Raw genomic sequence first — 19,189 nt, 5'->3', positions numbered from 1 at the left:
AGATAACAGAAGATGTTGAGATGACATCTCAACAGAAGAGAAGGTCCACAGGAGTATTTTCGGTACCAAAATTTTTTGGCAGTTACACTTTACAACAGAAGACACTCTTCTCTGCACAAGGAAGGTCTCTGTAGCCCGCAGAGATGCAGTCAGTCCTTCCGAACAGACAAGCAGACAGTGTGTTTATCACAACATCACTGCAGGATACACACATGTACACCCACGCACCCAGCCCTGCCACAGGTCATCGCAGGCAGATCCGACTGCTTAGTCAGAGGAAAGCCTCTGCCCAGCACTAGGAGCCTCCCTCTGCAAACTTCCGTACGGATGGTAGAGGCTTACAGCTCCCATTAAATCACAGTACGATGCAGTCATTAGTGAGACACAAGTGGGAACAAATGATTGACTCAACACGTCAAGCCTCGATGATGTAAGACCAGGGTGAGCTCGTGAGCAGGTCACACACTGAATGAGACAAAAAAAACCCTCAAATCAGCTCTGCTGCCTGGAAATCCACTCATCTGATGACAAGGTAGCTATGGAGGGAACTTTCCATAGGTCACCGATCATAAAAATGACTCCATAATGTGTGTGTTTCCCAAATCATTACCATGTTTACAGAAGAAACACTGCCCAGGTACACAACTCTTTCCTCTATACACACACTCGAAAACTCCAAAAGGTAATCCTGGATATCCATGTAGTCAGAAGCCAGACAGGTTTAATAGGGAAAAAAAGATGCATGGTTATGATACAACCTGAGCAAAATCCACACACCTAATCTACAACAAGAAAAGCAGAAGATAACGGCAGCTGACAACCCAAGGATGACATATCAAAAGCAAGGCCATCTCCAACACTCTTAGTCTAACACACAAACGGATTTCAGTATATTTGTGGATACACTGAATTGTCACCACCAGCCTCAACTGCAGGCTAAAGCTAAAGAGATGGAGTGACATTGTCAAGCGCGTGATTGATGGAGAGCAGACAGCCCGTGAAAATACACTTGAGGCGGGTGTCATCTTCCTTTACAGGGGGCATTTTGCAGATTCTAGAAAAACATGCCAGACTCCGCAACTCAACATATCCTACCAAAAGGAAAACAATTAATTTTGATGTTTGGACACACGCTTTCTGCTACAAATTGCAACAACACACTCCTTGCACCAGAGGCTTCAATAAATACTCTAAGGCTACAGGTCACCAGAGCGGAAGCATTCTCAGGATAACCACAAGCTCCTTCCCTATTTAACTGGGAAGCCACACAGAGTTGTGACTGGTTACTGCTAATGTTTGCGGGACAGAAAGTCCTAGGCGTTGCCTGCTTGTCAAAGCAGCTCGTCGATTTTAACACCAACAGCTACAGCAAAAAGCCTGTGAAGTCTGGTCCGTACCAGAAGCCATCTTCACACTAAATGCAGGAAAGCGCTCCAGTGTAAAAGGGGATGGGCTCAGAGCAGGAGAAAGGTGCCGCTGATGCTTCCAGTTGCACGGTGATGTGATGTGCTCAGGTAAAGCGAGTACTCACAAAATCCAGCCAGGATCCCCCTTACCCTCTCCAGCAAGAAACAAGCAGGGAATGGAGGTACCACCATGCTCAGCATGCTCAACCAGGACCGCACAGCACTGCGGGAGAAACCGCTCTCCGAAACGTGCCAGCGCTCACAGAAGCAAGTCTTGGAACGACTGCTCTAGCACACGCCTGGAGACCTCCACAATAATCTACAAACTACGTCTTTTCAAAAGTTCATGCTATAGCTCTCCCATTTTTGCGCTCTTACTTAAGAAACAGGAGGAGAGGATTACAAAGATGTTAGTTACTAGCAACAAAAGCTAGGAAATATTCATGCTGCCAGTGTTGCTAAGTTTGAGGCCTGAGAGGATTTGGAGACAATACTACATAATCAGTCAAGACTAATAATTTGCTCCCAAGCTTAAAAAATGCTTCTTCTGCTTCCATATGTATAACAACCAGCTCGCTCTCAGTGAAAACAGTGCTATCCAGGCAGCAGAGACAGGCTCCCTCCATTTCTCCTTCTTCACCTGCCTTTATGATACGTGACAGTACATGAAGGATACTCCATTTCCTGCCTGATTTTTTTTGCACCCAATAACAAGCTTATTATGTGCATTTCTTCTACAGATAAAGGAGGAGTGCAAAGAGATCTCAACACATATGGAGAACAAAACCCACGGGATGTATTCCCGAAGTTGCCTCCAAGAAGCCAACCTGGTGCAGGCAGGAACACCACTGCAGCGGGGGCTACACCAAGCCCGAATGCAAAGAAAACGCAGTAAGACAAATGCCACACCACAACAACCACCTTGCAAAAATGAGAATAAAGGAGGGAAAGGTTATTTAGGAGAAACCATGTGACTTAGCAGATAGAAACCCCGTTTTCCATTCGAAATACCCGTCTCTCCCCAACAGAAAAGCGGCTCATCACAGACAGAAAAGAGGTGTCCTCTCATAAAGGTCAAACAACAGCCAACTCATAAAGACCAACAGGAGCATCACCAGCCATCAGGCTGCAACAAGGGCTGCACCCGGGTTCTGCCAAACAACTCGACAGCCCATCTGCCCTACCGGGGCAAAGAGCCTCCCAAAGACAGCAGGAGAGCTGGCACCAGCGCTTCGCTCAGCCAAACCTGCCGCCCAACACCTCTGCGCCAGCGATAACGGCGAGCCATCACCTTTCACATAAGTTAGATGGGCCCCTTGAGCTGTAATAAATCGCCAACGCAACAATCAACACGGCACAGCAATTAATAAGGGGGGTATTTTTGTTACATCAGCTGCAGCAATTAATACAAGTGGAATGAAAATCCCCTACAGAATTAGGGCAACATAGAAGATGGACGTTTCCTTATCACGATGCACTTAATAGAAAGCCCCCTCAAATCTCAGCGGTCACATACACACGCTAGACTTACTGAATGGAGGGAGTTGGACCTGGTAAATCTGTCGTTAGCAACTTTGGGAACGATCTTAAGTGGGCGCTGGTCTGGGCTGAGTAAAACGAAAGGATTTCACACTATAGGAATTGTACAACATAGGGATGTGGCCAATTGTTCTCTAGGCAGGGGCAGTTAAACGGGAATTAACCGGCATCAAAGAACGCTGTCTCTGCAAAAGCTATTTATTCCCAGCCTACAGATGACTGAGAAAGAGGCAGGTTGACTAGTGAGGGACTGGTGTCACTCTGGGCTGACACTGTTTTGCTATTTATGCTCTCACAAGCGACTGAATTTGACAGGGATAGCTGGTAACCTTCTGAAAATAACTGAACTATCAAAGAACCTACGTCTTAGCTAACACAGGCTCTGGTTTCTGCAGCTTGTAAAAATGAAATTAGTTCTCAATCTAAGGAGATGATCTTACAACTCCACCCTGGAAGATAACAAAATGGGATATCTATTGTCTAAGGACAACTGAATTGTATAACTCCCTTTCTGAGTATCTCTTATTGGTTTTTACTGAGAACTTAAAAGTCAGCTCCCTTGCAGCAGGTCAGATACAAATCTTACTACCTTTTTTTAAATTTTAATTTAAATAATTAGAAGGCCTTTTTTTCCCCATGTTCAATCAAAAGCAAATTAGAGAAATTCAGCTATGTGGAGCAATCCAGAGGTCACAAATATACTTGGCTTGGGTAACCAAATTCATACAGCTTCGGTCACCCCAGAAAGCCCATTTCTTGTTTCACTAATTACAAACTATTGTAGCTCTACTAAAACATAGAAGATTGGTATGTGCAGGCTTCCGCAACCACTCCATCTTCCAGGTTTCCTCTGTACACACGCACAGCTGTTCCATATATAGGAAGGAAAACTGGAAGCCTTCATAGCCTGTTTTTAACACGCCCCAGGTCGAGTGGACGGCTGGGACCGTTACCCCCACTGCTCGCAGGGTTCTGGCAGCACCCTCCCCGATTGCTGGAAGGGAAACGCGGTAAAAAATTATCCAGCCTGAAGGTCTGCTATTAACTGTTGCTGGGGAGGGTCAATGTCAGCGGCAGCTGAACGCCAGCCAGGACATCCTCACGCGCGTGTGTGTACAGCGATTTACTGGGCACCTCTAGGCACTCATTTCAATTTAAGGACTGGTGCTTACAGGCTCTTTGCCGTAGCAACGGACCAAATCTGATCCAAGGCAAACATCTAAGTACATAGGGATGCTCCAAACGGGAGAAGGGGCAGAGCAGGCTTCAACAACAGGGAAAAAGAGGAATTCCCAAATTCCCAGGTATTTGGGAATTGCTCTCGCGTAGGGAGACATCATTTCATGCGAGCAGAATTGGGGAGAGAATATGGAGAGGCCTTTGGTTAAAAGGAGTGTCATACATAATTACACATTCCCCAGTGACAACAAAATAAATTGGGAATTGTAGCAACACTCAAGGGGAAATAAGAGTTGTCACTGACGGTAAAGTAATAATTAATTCTGGAGCCTTCTCTCTCTGTGCTCCCCACCACCCCCCCAGTGGGAACGCACCAGGCTCTTTCCCAGCAACAGAATTATTTCTGTGAAACACTTTTGCAAATTGCAATACCTCTGTAACTGAAAGTAGAGGCAAATGCAAGCGCTTAGTGGGACCTTTGAAACCCCAGCTGTGAAGACTCATTAACTGTAAGTACATTTTTGCAGATGCACAGCTCTGAATCTGAGTCATGGCTCCCCTCCCATGACAGCGAGACTTGGGATTCAGGTAAAAAGGCTTTAGATAATTGATACAGATTCTTACTCAGGGAAATTAGGAGGAAAAAGGCAGCAGAAAGGAGACTTAAGGGATGTAGTAAAGGAAGAGGGATCAATCACTGAGTGTTTTTTCTTGAGTGATCCATCACCTGCAGTTCCAAGGCACAGGGAGGGTGATGCGAGATGGGAATCTATATTTTACCTAACAAATTTTATGCATCTTGCTCTTTACGGTAGACAACAGCTCTAGCCTCAAATCCCAGGTCAGAGTAAAGACTGCCCTTGGGTATTTAATGACTGGGGATTTAAGCCATTTTGCGCTTTTAAGGGCTGGAAACATTCAGATTTACCAGGTACAACTGCACGTAGGGTAGTCCTCATGTCTGCAGCTTCAGCTTGCCAAAGGACAGGATAGATATGGGGGAGACGCACAATTAAGAATCTCTCCCACACGCGAGGCATAAGGAAAAGTGGAGCGTGCAAGTCAGAGTTGACTCAGAGCTGCACACCAGAGGCCTCACCTACAGTCACGTGTGTATGTGTGTGTGCACGCACAGCCGGGGGAGGCATTTAACGCTAGCAGAGATCTTTCCGACTGGATTTCAGGGTGAGTACAAAAGCATCAGGGCTAAAACCTGCATTAGGAGTCTGCCAGCCACCAGCCTCTGACTCTAGCCAGCGTGCCGACGCACACTAGGGAGGAGGAGGGCAGACCCTTTGGTGTCCAACAGCTCTTTCATGCTGGCTTTTCTAAGCCTTTTACCAGTTTCTGGAAACAACATTTACACTGCAGTGGTGTGTATTATACAACAGATCTTCCTTTGAATGGTTCAAAACAAACTCATTGGCTTTCCACCACCCCACCAAAAAAAAAAAAACAACTTTAAAAATCTTCTAGCAGCATTGACCGAAGTGTAAAGCAACCTGGTTGGCTTCCATGCATCCGATGGCCTCTTCCAAGAGTGAAAACTCCACGCAGACATAGCCATAGTCGTAACCTGGGGACAGCATTTAAATACAGACGGGAGTCATGTTAGTGCCTTGTCATAAAGAAAGCCACATTAAATATTCAATTTCCCTTTCCCTCCAATGACAAACCCTCTAACCACCACCCCTCCACTCCAGAATGAAAAGGAGAGAAATCAAGGACTAGCTGGATGATGATTAACCGTGCACTTTATCATGAATGTTAATAGTACAGCGTTCCCACTTCCCCTTAAACAACCCAGTGACAGGCACACCCTTCCTTAGGGCAAGAAATGATTGCTTTGGGGTTTTTTTTTTAATAAAGGCATAGTGATTTTCCATTGCTAGTTTCACATTTTGTGTTACCTTGGAGGCAGTGCTCTCCAAAGCAAGTGTTGATAAGTCATTTTGAAGTACCTTGCTGCAAATGTATTTTGCATGAATAGCCAGCATTTTAATTGGGCAATATTTCAGAAAGAACTAACGTGATTCCTTTGCCTTTGCTATTTTTCCTTCAACACCTGCTTACTTTTGAAGTCCAATCCCTTGTATTATGAAAAAGTGCAGTGGAGCAGGAATGAGAACTCCAGCTTTCTCATTTTGATATAGATGTTATTGCATAAATAACAAGAGAGTGTGGGAGCTTAAGTTTAGACGCAAGAAACTAGAGAGCCCTTACTCTTCTCACTCCTCAGAAAGCTGTCAGCTCAGTCAGTGGCAGAAGGGACCCACTGATTCCACCGTGTACACCAGTTACCTGTGCTGAAACGTGATGTCTCACAGTGAAGTGCAGGGTGAACACTACAGAAGCTAAGACCATGCTAAGAATCACCCTTGATGTTGAAAGCGGCACCAAGAACTGAAGTGCTGAGGAACAACCTCAAGTCACAACCTCACCCTTCACACGCCAAGGCCACCTCACTCCAAAACAGTGCTTTCCAGATGATCACGGGCTGACATGCTTCTACATGGACAAACAGTGAGAGGAAATGCTTGGTTCCCTCCTCCTGCTGCTCTTTTGGCTGGTTAGGAGCGAGAGGAAAGCCAGTCTGCTTGTGGATTATACCATTTTAAGACTTAGCTGTCCTGGTCTTGTCTCCTCTCCTAAAGATGCATGTCTTAACACCGGCACCTTCAAACCAGGTACGTATCTGGTTCTATTGTTTCAGCCCCTCACCTCCCACGGGAAGGTAACTCCACGCGCGCTTCTTTCAGGCAAGATGTTCCAGTCTGCTGGAAAACAGCCCCCATCTCCCCCGCAAGCCTACACCAAAGAACATGTACCGCGCTCTGCGATTTTTCCTTCTCTGTTTCTTTACCATCTTTGTACTTAACCACAGCAGAGACAAAGCCATACAAATCCATTTCATCATCAAACCCTAGTGGTTGTTTTAATTCTGGGAGCTCTTTGCATGCTGTTCTAATGCCACAATCCTGACATTTGCTATTATAACGAGACTCCAATTTGAATCTAGCCCCTCCTCTACCTCACATAGAAATTTATTTCTCTTCCCCATATTATTTTAGTCAATATAATGATACTAGAGGGATATTTATCAATCTGGGTGCTTTTCAGCTTAGTGAAAGATGCCGGCCAGCAGCAGGCCATCTGTGACGGAATGCAGCTAAAGCCACTCGAAATTCTTACATGAAGTGGGCACCTGGAACTAGAGGTACAGTTTCAGCTGGCAGAAACGACAGAATCAAATTCACCCAGCTGTTCCCATAGCATCCATCCTCTGCAGTTCCAGCCACACTAAATCACATTTTGAAAACGAAGCAGCCCTCCTCCTCTCCGCAGAAGGGAGCTGCTCTCCAGGAGCAGTGCTGCCCCTTGCTGGGAGACTGTTTTGCATTCTGGGCAGACACCTCTGCTACTTCACGGCACAGCGTGCAGGCTCACACGGTACATTTCAAAGTCTTGTTCAAACCCAGAACTCTATAGAGTCACTTCTCCCCCTCCTGCTTAGAAAAGGGCTGCATGAATGATATTTGTCAGCTTGTAAGGCTCCTAATGACCCTTCACAGAGAGGATTTTTGAAAGCTGCCATAATCAGCAAGCTAGGATCAGAGTGCTATCTTATTTCCATGTGTGTATGAAGTAGGGGGTCTCCTGAGAGACGGAGGGCTAGAGTGTGCAAGTTTTCACTCTGTTTCCTCTACAACGAGAGGCAGTTTACATCCCAGTCCTCATGAAATGAATGAGCGGTTTAGATGCGGATTTAATCCTGCATAACACAGCTGAGAGCACAACGCTGAATGTTATATGTAGACACAAAAACTGAGACGCTCAGAGGAACGTACACCAGAGGATTGTTCCGAGCATTATGTGGAGACAGTTAAGGGGAAGACCAGCACATTTCTACTTGTGTACTTTCTTACCTCTGCCCTCCCCAACCAAACTCAACCCCCCTAATAAGCATAGCTGCAGTAACACGTACAACGAGAACCAAAACCAGAAACCGTGGTCCCATATCCTCCCAAAAAGCAGCCTCAGGCCAGATGTTTGGGTCTTGTGGTCAGGCTGCAGAGGGATGCAGTGTTCTGCAGCAGCTCACTGCGAGCTGTCCTTGCACAGACAGCTCCACAGCAGCGGTGTGAGAAGAGAGCAGCCTGGAGTTGCTGCTCCGCTCCAAGCTGCTGCTGAAGATCTGTGGGGGCTTGGCGCTTTCCCCCGCCCCCAGATCCAGCCCTTTGCACAGATGTGACAAGCAGGCTCAGTGCACAAGAACTACAGAGTAACATCAGCCACGGAAGGTATGGCAGCCCTGCTCTGTCCCCCTGCCCCCAGCTCCACCAGAGCATCCTTCTATTTTAGACCATGATGGAAAGGCCACTGACATGGAGGCCTGGGGAACAACAGCACCGCTACAGAGCGCCTTCAAAAACGCAATGTTTGCTGATTTTTCCACAATCCGCAATAATCACATTACCCAGAGCAACAACGCTTGAAACAAAACCAAGCGACTTGAGGCTGGTTCTTAAGGGGGAGCAGCTAGAGAAGCTCCTGCACCAGCTGTTGGGGCTCTTCCCTGCCTCCTCTGTAAGGCTGCTTCAGCTCTTTGTGTCATCTGCTGAGCTCGCGTGTTTTTATTTCCGAAGCCTTCACACAGTTTCCCCGTCAGAACACAGCAATTCAGCTGCTGTTACTAGAAGCAGGGCAGGGGATTTTGACAGAGGCACGGGGCCAGGCACCTAACGGCAGGAACTGGTTCAACAGGCGTCCAGAGGTAAGCTGATGTCCCCTGTGAATAAGAGCTCTCAGGCACCCACTGGTATTCTTCAGGTCATAACAGTAAAAACAAAGTGATCAAACCAGCAAAGGAAAACCACTGCTAGAGACTACAGTGAGTTGTTTTTTTTTTTTTACTCAAGGTCGCCTGAATTCATATGCAAGGTAGCACCTGAACATATAAATCCTGGTATCTCCTTAATTTGATCCTTCACTGATTAGTACAATACTACAGTTTCAGGATCCACAAAGAAGTAGAACGGCGTAAGAAGTGCTTTATGTTTTGGCAGAAGTATATGTGATCAACACGGACTCTGTCAAAAAGGAAATAAATCAGTATTTCCCCCCATGCAACCTCTGAGCATGCTGCAGCACAGGCACACTGTCCAAATCAACTTTCCAATGGGAACAGTCCTCCAACACTTGACCTCGTCCAGATTTTGGCCCTTGCTTAGCCATAAAACACGCACATCCTCATCTCCCCCCACATTTCAGGTCAACTGCATAAAAGGACTCTTGTACCTCATTTAACTACATATCAGCTGTGCAAGGCTACAGTATCACAGGCTGTATACGGCGGGTGAAAGGAGAACACAAGCAGAGGGTGCACATAAAATCCAGAGGACTTTTGTCTTCCCTTAAGTGCTTCTGTGTATACACAATCCTTTACAGATGTTCCCAAAGCACGCTCAGTTGTTTTCTGCACTGAAAATGGGCACCATCACTTAATACTTAGGAGAAAGGACACATTTAGAGCTCCAGGAAGCTGCTCTGCAAACATTTGAATAAGGAGTATTTTGCCTCGGAAACAGATGTGTTTTAGCGAAGTGAATTTTGACAACAAATAGCAGGTCCCCATTAGCCTGCCCTGCTTTGGCTAAAAATCCTGAAAGCCTGGCTTAAAACTACTTTCCTTTGGCTTCACAAAAAAAAGATCAAAGACTCGGGATTTAAAATAAGACTTGTTTCTATACTCACACAGTTTTGACTGAACAACTGATACACAGCAATGTGTCAGTTCATAACTATCATAACACCATGACAGTTTTTTATGTCAAAGATCTAAATAAAGGAAAACACACACTGTTGTTCTGATAGGGGCTGTAAGCAGTGGGAAGACATTAAAAAAAAAAAAAAACAACTCTGGAATTTTAGGAGGCTAAATGAAAAAAAGATCATGTAACTGCAGCAGCGCTGCCTATGCCAAACCAAAGATAGTTTGGAAAGACGGCATGACAGCAACATGACAAAGGCAGCCAATTCGAGAGGTGATCCGGCTCCTTGATTCTAGGAATGACCATGCAGTAAGTCACATTACCGCCCGCCCCGACAAGCTTAAGGCATTAGGTAACCTTCAGTCCATGGTGAACCATCACCTGCTTTCTCAAAAACAACTGCTACAAAACCCCTGCCTGCTGTGGTGCAATATGAAGATATTCTCTCTCCTCTGGCCTGGAAGGTAAGAAGATGGCCTCCTATTAAAGTAATTCCATATAACAGGTTGCCAGAAGACACTATGCTCCACAGAACTGCTTGGCCAGCTGTGAAGCTGGTGGAGGTCCCTGCATTTGCCAGGTGGAGCAAAGCAGCCTGAGGGCAGAAGACAATGACAACGGAAATTCCATAGGCAGAGAGCTTCTCAACCATCCCAAACACCACTTCACTTGATGAGGCAGAACATTAGCAGTTTTGGGCACTTCTAGCACTCAGAGATAGCACATTAAAGCAGAGCCATGGCCAGCCTGCTGAAGCAAGGACATTCTTGCTGCTTGTTCTCTCCAGGGACAGCATGACAGAGCAGGGTGCAGCTGAGGAAATCCTCTACGGAGGTTCATCTATGTTAGAGAAGAAAGTTCTATTGCTTCAAAGGCAACTACGGCATAAAGTATGGAGTGAGTATGAAGGACACCCACATCCCTTGAAGGAATCTGCAATCTCACACGCTCGGATAGTGGAGACAGGATTTTGCACACTGTTCTCAGAGAATCTGCTCTTCCTTAATTGATAGGAAGACTTACCTCACCCGCAGGAGACTTTGGCAATATGCCCATGACCCCATGCACAAGTTTTTCTGTTCCCTCCATGAAAGATGCAGATGTAGTTCATCCATATTAAAGAGCGAATACCTCATTGCAAGAAATTACTGGAAAACACAGGGCTTTCTCTGTATCTCTGTGCTATTACAGTGTACTATTATTAGCAGGCGTAATACATTTGATGCTTCCAAGAAGCCAGGAGCTCCTGAAAATGCACAGTTGTGGCTGTACCTGCGAGTCCTGCCGTTGCGGTGAGGATGGGCAACAGCGTTTTGCCTTCCGTGGCGAGCAGAGAAAATAAAGCTGTCCGCACAGTCTGAAAACCTGGAGGGCACCCCCGTAGCATGGCAGGGAACGGCGGCAATCTATCTCTGCTTATGCCAGCCCAGAAGCCAAACCCGAGAACTCTCTCAATACCAGCTGGTGGATTCTGAGCGTCCATAAATTTGTCAGATCTTTACTGCTCGGATAAATTGGTCTTCAGAGCTACTAAAGCTGAAGAGCTGTACCAGAAAAGCTTGCTGCTGAATACTAAACAGGACAATCTGCAACAAGCCCTATCCCCAATGCCTTTCAAAGGCTGAGCATTTACAAGCCACACCTGGCTGCTGGAAAAAGGCCTGCCACTTTGTACTGTCACCCTTTATAAAAAAGTATGCTCTTATGCACTCATTCATGCCAGCGCTGCACAAGAGAACGGCACTGAAACCACAGGAGATGAAATGCAGCTGTATTCTGAAAGGTAGAATGCTACAGTCCATTCTCCTCCCTCCCTCCAAGAGGACAAGACCCAGAAAGGACCTGCCCTGAGATGCCCTCAAAGGCAGACACAGGCAGCCCCATAAACTACAGGAACTACGATGGTCAGAGCCCCAGACGGCTGTCAACCCTGCCTGGCCCAGAAGGATGATACACCAGCACCGTGGGAGGAGGGAAAAACCCACAACACTAAGATCATACCCGCTGTATGCAGCTTTATTAAAGACAAAGTATTACATTATATTTGTACAGAAACCTGGAATCCAAAGAAAGCTGGGCCACCACAAAACTCCATGAGGACTGGAAGCTGCATACACGGAAAGGTATTGCAGACAGGAACTTGGTTTTAAAGTGCTGCTAATGTGAACCTGGTCTCCAGGATATATGATCTGCCATTTAGCAATCAACGCAATAATCACAGAATCACAGAAGGGTAAGGGTTGGAAGGGACCTCGAGATCACCTAGTCCAACCCCCTGCCAGAGCAGGATCACCCAGAGCAGGTTGCCCAGGAACGCTTCGAGGTGGGTTTGGAATATCTCCAGAGAAGGAGACTCCACCACCTCTCTGGGCAGCCTGTGCCAGTGCCCTGGCACTCTCAAAGTAAAGAAGTTTTTCCTCATGTTGAGAAGGAATTTCCTGTCTTCCAGTTTGTGCCCGTTGCCCCTTGTCCTGTCACCGGGCTCCACTGAGAAGAGTCTGCTAATGGCAGCACACTGTGAAAAGCCTTGAAGTTTTGTGCTGGAGATGGAAAAAGAGCGAGCACGTTTGTAAGAATGGTTACGGAGTGAAGGATTCTGCATGTCAGAAAGGCTGTGAGCATGTTTTCTGGATGAATGTGTTTGTTGCCTTTTCTGTTGAAGAGGCCTTATAACCTTGAACCAAGGTTGATCACTATCACAAACACTGACTTAAAACAGATTTGTACTTCCTATTTCCTAAGCCGCCACATCACAGACGAGGAAAGATGGGCAAGAACTCCTTTTGCTTCCAAGACACAATGCACTGCTGACCTGAAATCATGCAACAACAGCCAAAAGCCTATTGCCCACTCAGCTGGGAAAACCGGCAAGGACTGGTATCGATGACCAAGGACTAGTGCCAACTAAGTGCTTTTTTCAGTCCTCACCAGGCTACTCCAGCTTCAAACAAGAATCAATTGCTTCACACAGATCAGCGCTGAAGATATTTCCCCAGCTTCTGAAAGGCGAGCCTCTGCAGACTGAAGAACTCTGCTGGCAAGTGGGTGATCCGGTCGTGCCTCAAGAAGAAACTCCACGTGTGCTTACGGCATCTTGCAAGCTTGCGGATGATCACTTCAGCTTTCAGCACGCGCCCGAGATCTGCGTGCCCTTATTCCTGGCTGACACAGTAGACTGGGCCACACAATCTTCTCTGTGCAAAGCACTAAACAGAGCAACAGGAAATTATTCTTCCTGCGATGCATTAGCACCAGTCTTGACGGTGAGCCAAGTTGTCTTCTGCGTCATTAGCACGACAGGCAAGATGCACCTCTGTGTCACAGCATGTATTAGAGACGTCTCCCATCAACCCATAGCATATTCTTTGTACCAAACCAAAGAATTAAAGTCCTTGTGGGACCTACTCCTAACCAAACTCCATAGGGTTGACGCCAATTCATGAGGACGCCACTAGCTGGCCACAAATCCACCCTTCAGAGGGGTTTGCCCAAGGTCACTGCATCACTCCTGAAAGGAAACAAAAGGTCTCAGGTTAGCACGGTTCTGCTGCACACCTCCAGAAACATCCCCTCGCCATGCAGAGCAGCAGCTCAGCTCTCCAGCCCCACCTGAGCCTCAAAGCTGCAGCACAGCAGCACCTCTGGCACGCAGGAGCTGGGGACAAGAGCTTCTGACCTCCGAGAGCGTCACTAGCCCCAACCCCACCCACACCTACAGGGAGGGAGCTAAGATTCAGTTATATGTGGGCCAGACAAACGCAGAGCCATGCCTGCTGCAGCAGGAGCTCTGCTTTAAGGACGAGGCGATCTCACTGCCTTGGGATGCACTCCAGCCATGGAAAATGGAGGGCTTATCCCTAGTATGGAGAGGGGCATCACTCAAAAATCTCTACCAATTTTTCCATCAGGAAGTGTAAACTTCCGGACCTTAGATGATGAGTTTCAGCAAAATGCAACACTAAAGAATACAATTTTAAATTTCAGAGGCTTCCTGATATATTCCTGAAACAAATGATTCACTGTTCTGATATACAGGATAGATTGCACTTGGAGGAGTTAAAAAAAAAAGCGCACCTTTTAAGGATTCATCTAAGGGGCTTATTAATATTTAACAGGGCACAAGCGTGGCAGAGCTTAGTGAGAACAAGGAAGATAATCCAGTTTCTTCTAGGACTTGGCCAAGGCAGTTTAAGTTTAACAAAGGGAGGGATAAGGGAGGCAGTTCCGTCACCACATAAGGGCCAGGTCTCGAGAAATGAAAGAAGAAATAAAGGCTAGTGCAAGAAGGTGACTAAGCAGCAATAAAGCATGTTTGGTGCCAATCGTACTTGCCAAAACAAAAGCTTTACAAAACCGAGCAGGCAGCTGCCATTAAGTAGCTGCTAGGTTAGTCACATTTTTAGGTTACACTGTATTTCCTGCATGTACCTCCACCACAGGAGGATGCCTGTCCTTTACCATCAGCCACCTGCATCCACATGGACATCCCTCTGGCCCCAAGCCTTACTGCTGTTCAGAGAGCTCCTCCCGGCTCCAGTCATCCCCTTTCCATGGCTGCTTTGCTCCTGAGGGGTGTAGCATTGCATTCCCTCCCCACCCAGGGTCCAAAAGCGAATATTCAGAAGAGTCAAAAGAGGGTTAACAAACCCAAATCCCCCTGTTTCTGAAGCGCTGTGCTAATTTAGAGGGCACGTAAAGGGGCTGGGGTAGACCTCACTGCTCCTTCTGATTGCAATCCAGCTCACCTGTTCACTCTAGGTCCGCTTCACAGAGCTCCTTCCTGCACATGCTGCTCTTCATCTTGGTCAGTGTGTCCATTCTCCACCAGGCTCAGCAAAAATTCCTCTTGGTTCCCCAGACGGGCTTGTAGAGTAAGCTAGGAAAGCCTCATGAGCCGCCAGCAATTTCTCAGGCTCTCTTTCCCTGGACAACTTTTCCCAGCTACTGGTCCTAACCCTAACGTGAATCCTGGCTGGAAAACACATGTTCCAAGCTTGTCCCAACACAGACTGTATCCAGGAGAATAATCTGAACGGAAGGCTCAGTACGCTTCATGTTTCCACTTATTACTTGGACATCATTGCAGCATCTTTTAAGGGTGAACAACTCATAATTGGCCCTTTAAGACAAAGATAGCTCCATGTGCTCTCTTCTCCAGGACATACATGAGTGTTCAGCCAAAGAGTTCTGTGCACATCAGACACTTGAGATGCTATCTCAGACTTTGCTTATGTTTGACAGTAGTCAGGAAAGCAGAAATAAAGCTTGATAAGAATCAGGCAGGAGATAAGTTTAAAATATGACCAAAATCCAAACCAGGACAAGGTGTGTTCATTCCTCGAAGGTCAAAAGGTATCGGTTTCAAGTTCCTGGCCATCAGCAGCAACACAAATGCACAGACAGTAACAGCAGAATGACAGACACCGTGCCACAAGTAGCCTGGTGCTGTCACACTCTGCACTAACAGCTCCCCAGTGGCAGGCCCACACTGTAAAGCCACATGAAAACCTTGACCCCAGTGAGCAGAGACAAGTACCTTCCGATGGAACAAGGGGAGCTCCCAAGCCGTTACCGACAACTCCTTCTCAGAGAGCTGCTGACAAGTCATCACCACTAGCACCTACCCAAGCCACAGCACATCCGCAGCGCTGCTGCCGCCCGAGGCAGCAAGAGGCACCGGGGGATACTGCAGACTAAAGCAGCTGAGCATCTTTAAGAAGATTCCACTATCACCTCGGGGTTTCTTCCTTGTTATGATTAGTTGAACAGACACGACCAAACACACTTGAAAAGGCAAGATGAAAGACAAGCCAACAAGCTAATACGGTTATTTCCGCCATGGCTTACACATTACACTGGAAGCAGCCCACAAATGGATTTGATACTTTCAGTCTGAACGTACAGGCATCAATTCAGAAATCTAAGTGATGGAAATTACAAGTTAATGCTGTTTAGGGTAATACTATAAAGTCTGACTTTGATATTTTATCATTGCCTGTAAATATCTGCCATTTTGATTTAAATAGAATTCCTATGACACTTCTTAAGGTCTCTCCTTTCACTACTGTTTAAAACCTAGCCACCATTTCAGTCCGCGGGCTTCAGAGACAAAACAATCTAAAGAATAAACAGCTTGAACGCACACTAAAATCACACCAGGTATATTAAGAAGAGTGTTCCATGCTCAGCACAACCTTCAGTGAAAATATGCTTGCCTTAGCACATACACAGTATGTAAAAAGAAAGGGCTTTATAAAGAAGTTGAGCTGTTTCTTTTCTCCTAGCAAAATCAACCATATATTTTTCCCCAGAACAGAAGGGTCTTGTGAAAGATCATACAGTGGAGCGGAATCATCATGTTGAAGCTGCTGAGATAAGCTTTATGATAAGTGTTATCTTTTTGTGAAACTGATCCGAACCTCACTTATTTCAAGTTAATTGTGTGTTATTTGTTACGGTCGTTATTGTTCTCCAACAGCTGCAGGCATTCTTCTCTCAAATACGCTCGACATGCATACTCATGATTAATGTTATTTTTAACATTTCTGGACAGCACTCGAAAATATACAACCCACTCAGCCAGGCTCAGCACGCGCTCTTCTGAGCCAGGCTGTCGTCCTCCCGTCGCACCTGTACAGCGAGGCAGCCCAGGTGGACCCAAGAGACATTCGTGATCCAGAAAGCTTGCTTTTAATTCTTATGAATATTTACACACACACACCCCCATCGTAAAAGCATTGTTTAGCCCACAACTGGCCTCTAATTTCAAACAGGCTCAGCTTTTCAGAAGTTAATACGAATTCGATTTCACACACTTCTCTATAGGATGACCTAACGTGAAAGGGCGGATTACAATTACTACAGCTTCTAGTTACTCAATTTCAAGGAGAAGTTTTCACAATTCAGGAAGCTTTTATTGTCCTGGATGCGTAACAAGGATCAGAAAGCTGTGTAAATTAGCAGCTGCATTTGCAGCCTCAGGACATAATGCAAAACAAAGCCTTTGGAGTATCCACGTAACCTAGAATAATGCTATACTGCTTAAATTACTGATGCTGACCGGACAGGGTTAAACAACAGCTTTAAATAGCTCATAAAATAGGAGCTAATTTTAACTTCATTCTTGCCCTCCCCACAGTTACCAGAAAAACTTAAAAAAAAAACCCCAACTTTGCAGCTGAGGAGACAGACTGAAATAGAACACAGCTTTTAGAGACACAGCAGAAAACTGCAACCCTTATTTTAGCGACCACCAGCAGACACTGGGGCTTCTGCACGCAACTTCAGACACTGCGTCTCATCCCAAATAGCCTTTGAAACAGGGAACGGGAAGGACGAGACAACAGTTCTCTAATGAGGGCAGTAAGTCCTAATGTACACAGAAGAGATGTATGAAGAGATTCCCAGTTCAAGTTGGTTTATTACTGAAAAGCGATGTGTTTCAGAAGAAAAAAATAAATCACACCAGCACAGGCGAAAAATGAGTATGTTGCAATTACTGGGTTGCAGTCAGCGTTGGGCGGGTGACGACAGCCGTGCTGTGCGATGCTTAGAAAAGAGGAAAGGAAACAAGAAAGACCGACTGTGGCCTTTAAGTCCTGCTTGATGGGCCAGACAAGATTATGTGACACAGAGGTGTTCTTTAGTTCAAAGGTTCACAAGAAGGTTGTGAAACGTTTGACAGCTTCCAGAAACAAAAATATACTTGAGAAATACCCAACTGTCCCAGTTTCTCTTCCCAGCTACTAAACGCACGGGAAGCCTTTGTATCGTGTATTGACACCAAGAATTCCACCTGCTTCATGTGCAACCCATACTGGTAATAAGAAAAAGCACCCATGAAGGTAGAAGCCTCTGCTTTCCTAGGTTTAAAAGGAACAAATAAATAAATAAATACCAGTTTCCAGGTACTTCCTACTAGTATTATCCAAACCGATCCCCAGGACTCACCCTGCATTTCCTACCATCGCACATCTTTGTTCCAGTACAACTCTTTCACAAAGCAGCCTTGTAAAATATTTCTTTCTTCAGAATCCTATACGTACTGATCAGAAGTACAGCAAAACTTCATTCTTTGAATGAGGAAGAGCATCCGGACCCCGTATTTGGATATTTGTTTATAAAACTTACTTTTTATTTTTTTTAACCTGTCTCCATATCTAAGAAGGGTAACAGTTTCACGTTACTGAAGGAGAAACGTTAAGATGTATGAGGTTTCATGAGGACACTATTTGTGCAGGACGTGTTTCACAGTACGACCATCTCAGAAAGAAGATGCAGAACAATCCAAAAGGACTTAATAATAATTTAAAAAATCAATTGGGAATTAACCTGCTGTCCCATGTCAGTATTGGTTTTACTCTTGATGGCTATTAGAACAGCCTTACTGTTTTTCCTACCGCTCTTATGTCTACCCAGAGGCACTAGGACACATGCTTTACCTCTGAAGCAGCAATAAGCGCAGCCATCGGTTTCGAAGACAGGAGGACAAACTAGTAAACTCAGTGGGCATTTTCGTTTGAAAATGCCTGCAATTACGGCACCAAAGACTTTAACCAAACTGCCTAAGTGAGTATCACTGTGAAAAATACCCTTTTGTAAACTTGAAAGCAGAAGCACTGGAAAAGCATTCTCACCTGAACTGTAATCTTTCAGTCGCAAGTCCTTCACAGGGGTCCCATCAGGCCCTCGGAAAGCGTTGAGAATCTACAGGAAAACCAAGATCCACTTCAGTCCCCAGAATAAAACCTCAGAAAGTGAAGCACTTGCTGATGTACATTTCTCTTTGACAAAGACTTCTTTTCTTTCTAGGTTAGCTCTGTTACATGTTTTCCCCATTAAGTTTCTGTAGCACCTGAGAACTGTTTATTGAGTTTTGGGAAGTATTTTTGGGTTTTGTTTAAATAAGCGAGCACCATTTACACAAAGTTTCTGCCATGAGTTCTCCAGTATCAAGCCTCAGCAGCTCTGATCATCCCAGCTAACCCTAGCAAAAGTGTTGCATGTAGGCGTTCTCATGTCTGCAACTGCCACCAAAAAAAAAAAAATCCTAATTCAAAGTGGAAGTTTTTGGAAAGGGAGCTTCTTTCACCCTGCAGCCTAGATTTTTAATTTTTTTTTTTCAGTAGCAGTAGACATCAGCAGTAGCAGCAGACATCTTTTCCACCTTTGTAAGATCTCACTTAAGCAATTTCAAGTAACTAAGAATGAACAAGTGCACTTAGACACCACACATCTTCTGAATCCAAAATATATCAAAGCAATAACAGTATTTGGTGTCTATATAAAACAGTG

At 45.6% G+C, this 19,189-nt stretch overlaps 1 protein-coding gene across 1 annotated transcript in view; it reads right to left on the bottom strand.

Annotated features, from left to right (window-relative positions):
* The window catches only part of RBM6 (RNA binding motif protein 6), a 59,054-nt gene that overhangs the window by 30,213 nt on the left and 9,652 nt on the right, over window positions 1-19,189 (bottom strand). Inside the window, exons 5-6 of the mRNA XM_063348571.1 lie at window positions 18,532-18,601; window positions 5,627-5,700 (exon numbers count right to left, since the gene is read on the bottom strand). Coding sequence (XP_063204641.1) covers window positions 5,627-5,700; window positions 18,532-18,601 — 144 coding nt within the window. The remainder of the gene's footprint in view (window positions 1-5,626; window positions 5,701-18,531; window positions 18,602-19,189) is intronic.

The sequence above is a fragment of the Chroicocephalus ridibundus genome, chromosome 10, assembly GCF_963924245.1.
Source record: "Chroicocephalus ridibundus chromosome 10, bChrRid1.1, whole genome shotgun sequence".
NCBI lineage: Eukaryota > Metazoa > Chordata > Aves > Charadriiformes > Laridae > Chroicocephalus > Chroicocephalus ridibundus.
The sequence above is the reverse complement of the archived record's forward strand: the minus strand, read 5'-3'. Positions and strand labels throughout refer to the sequence as shown.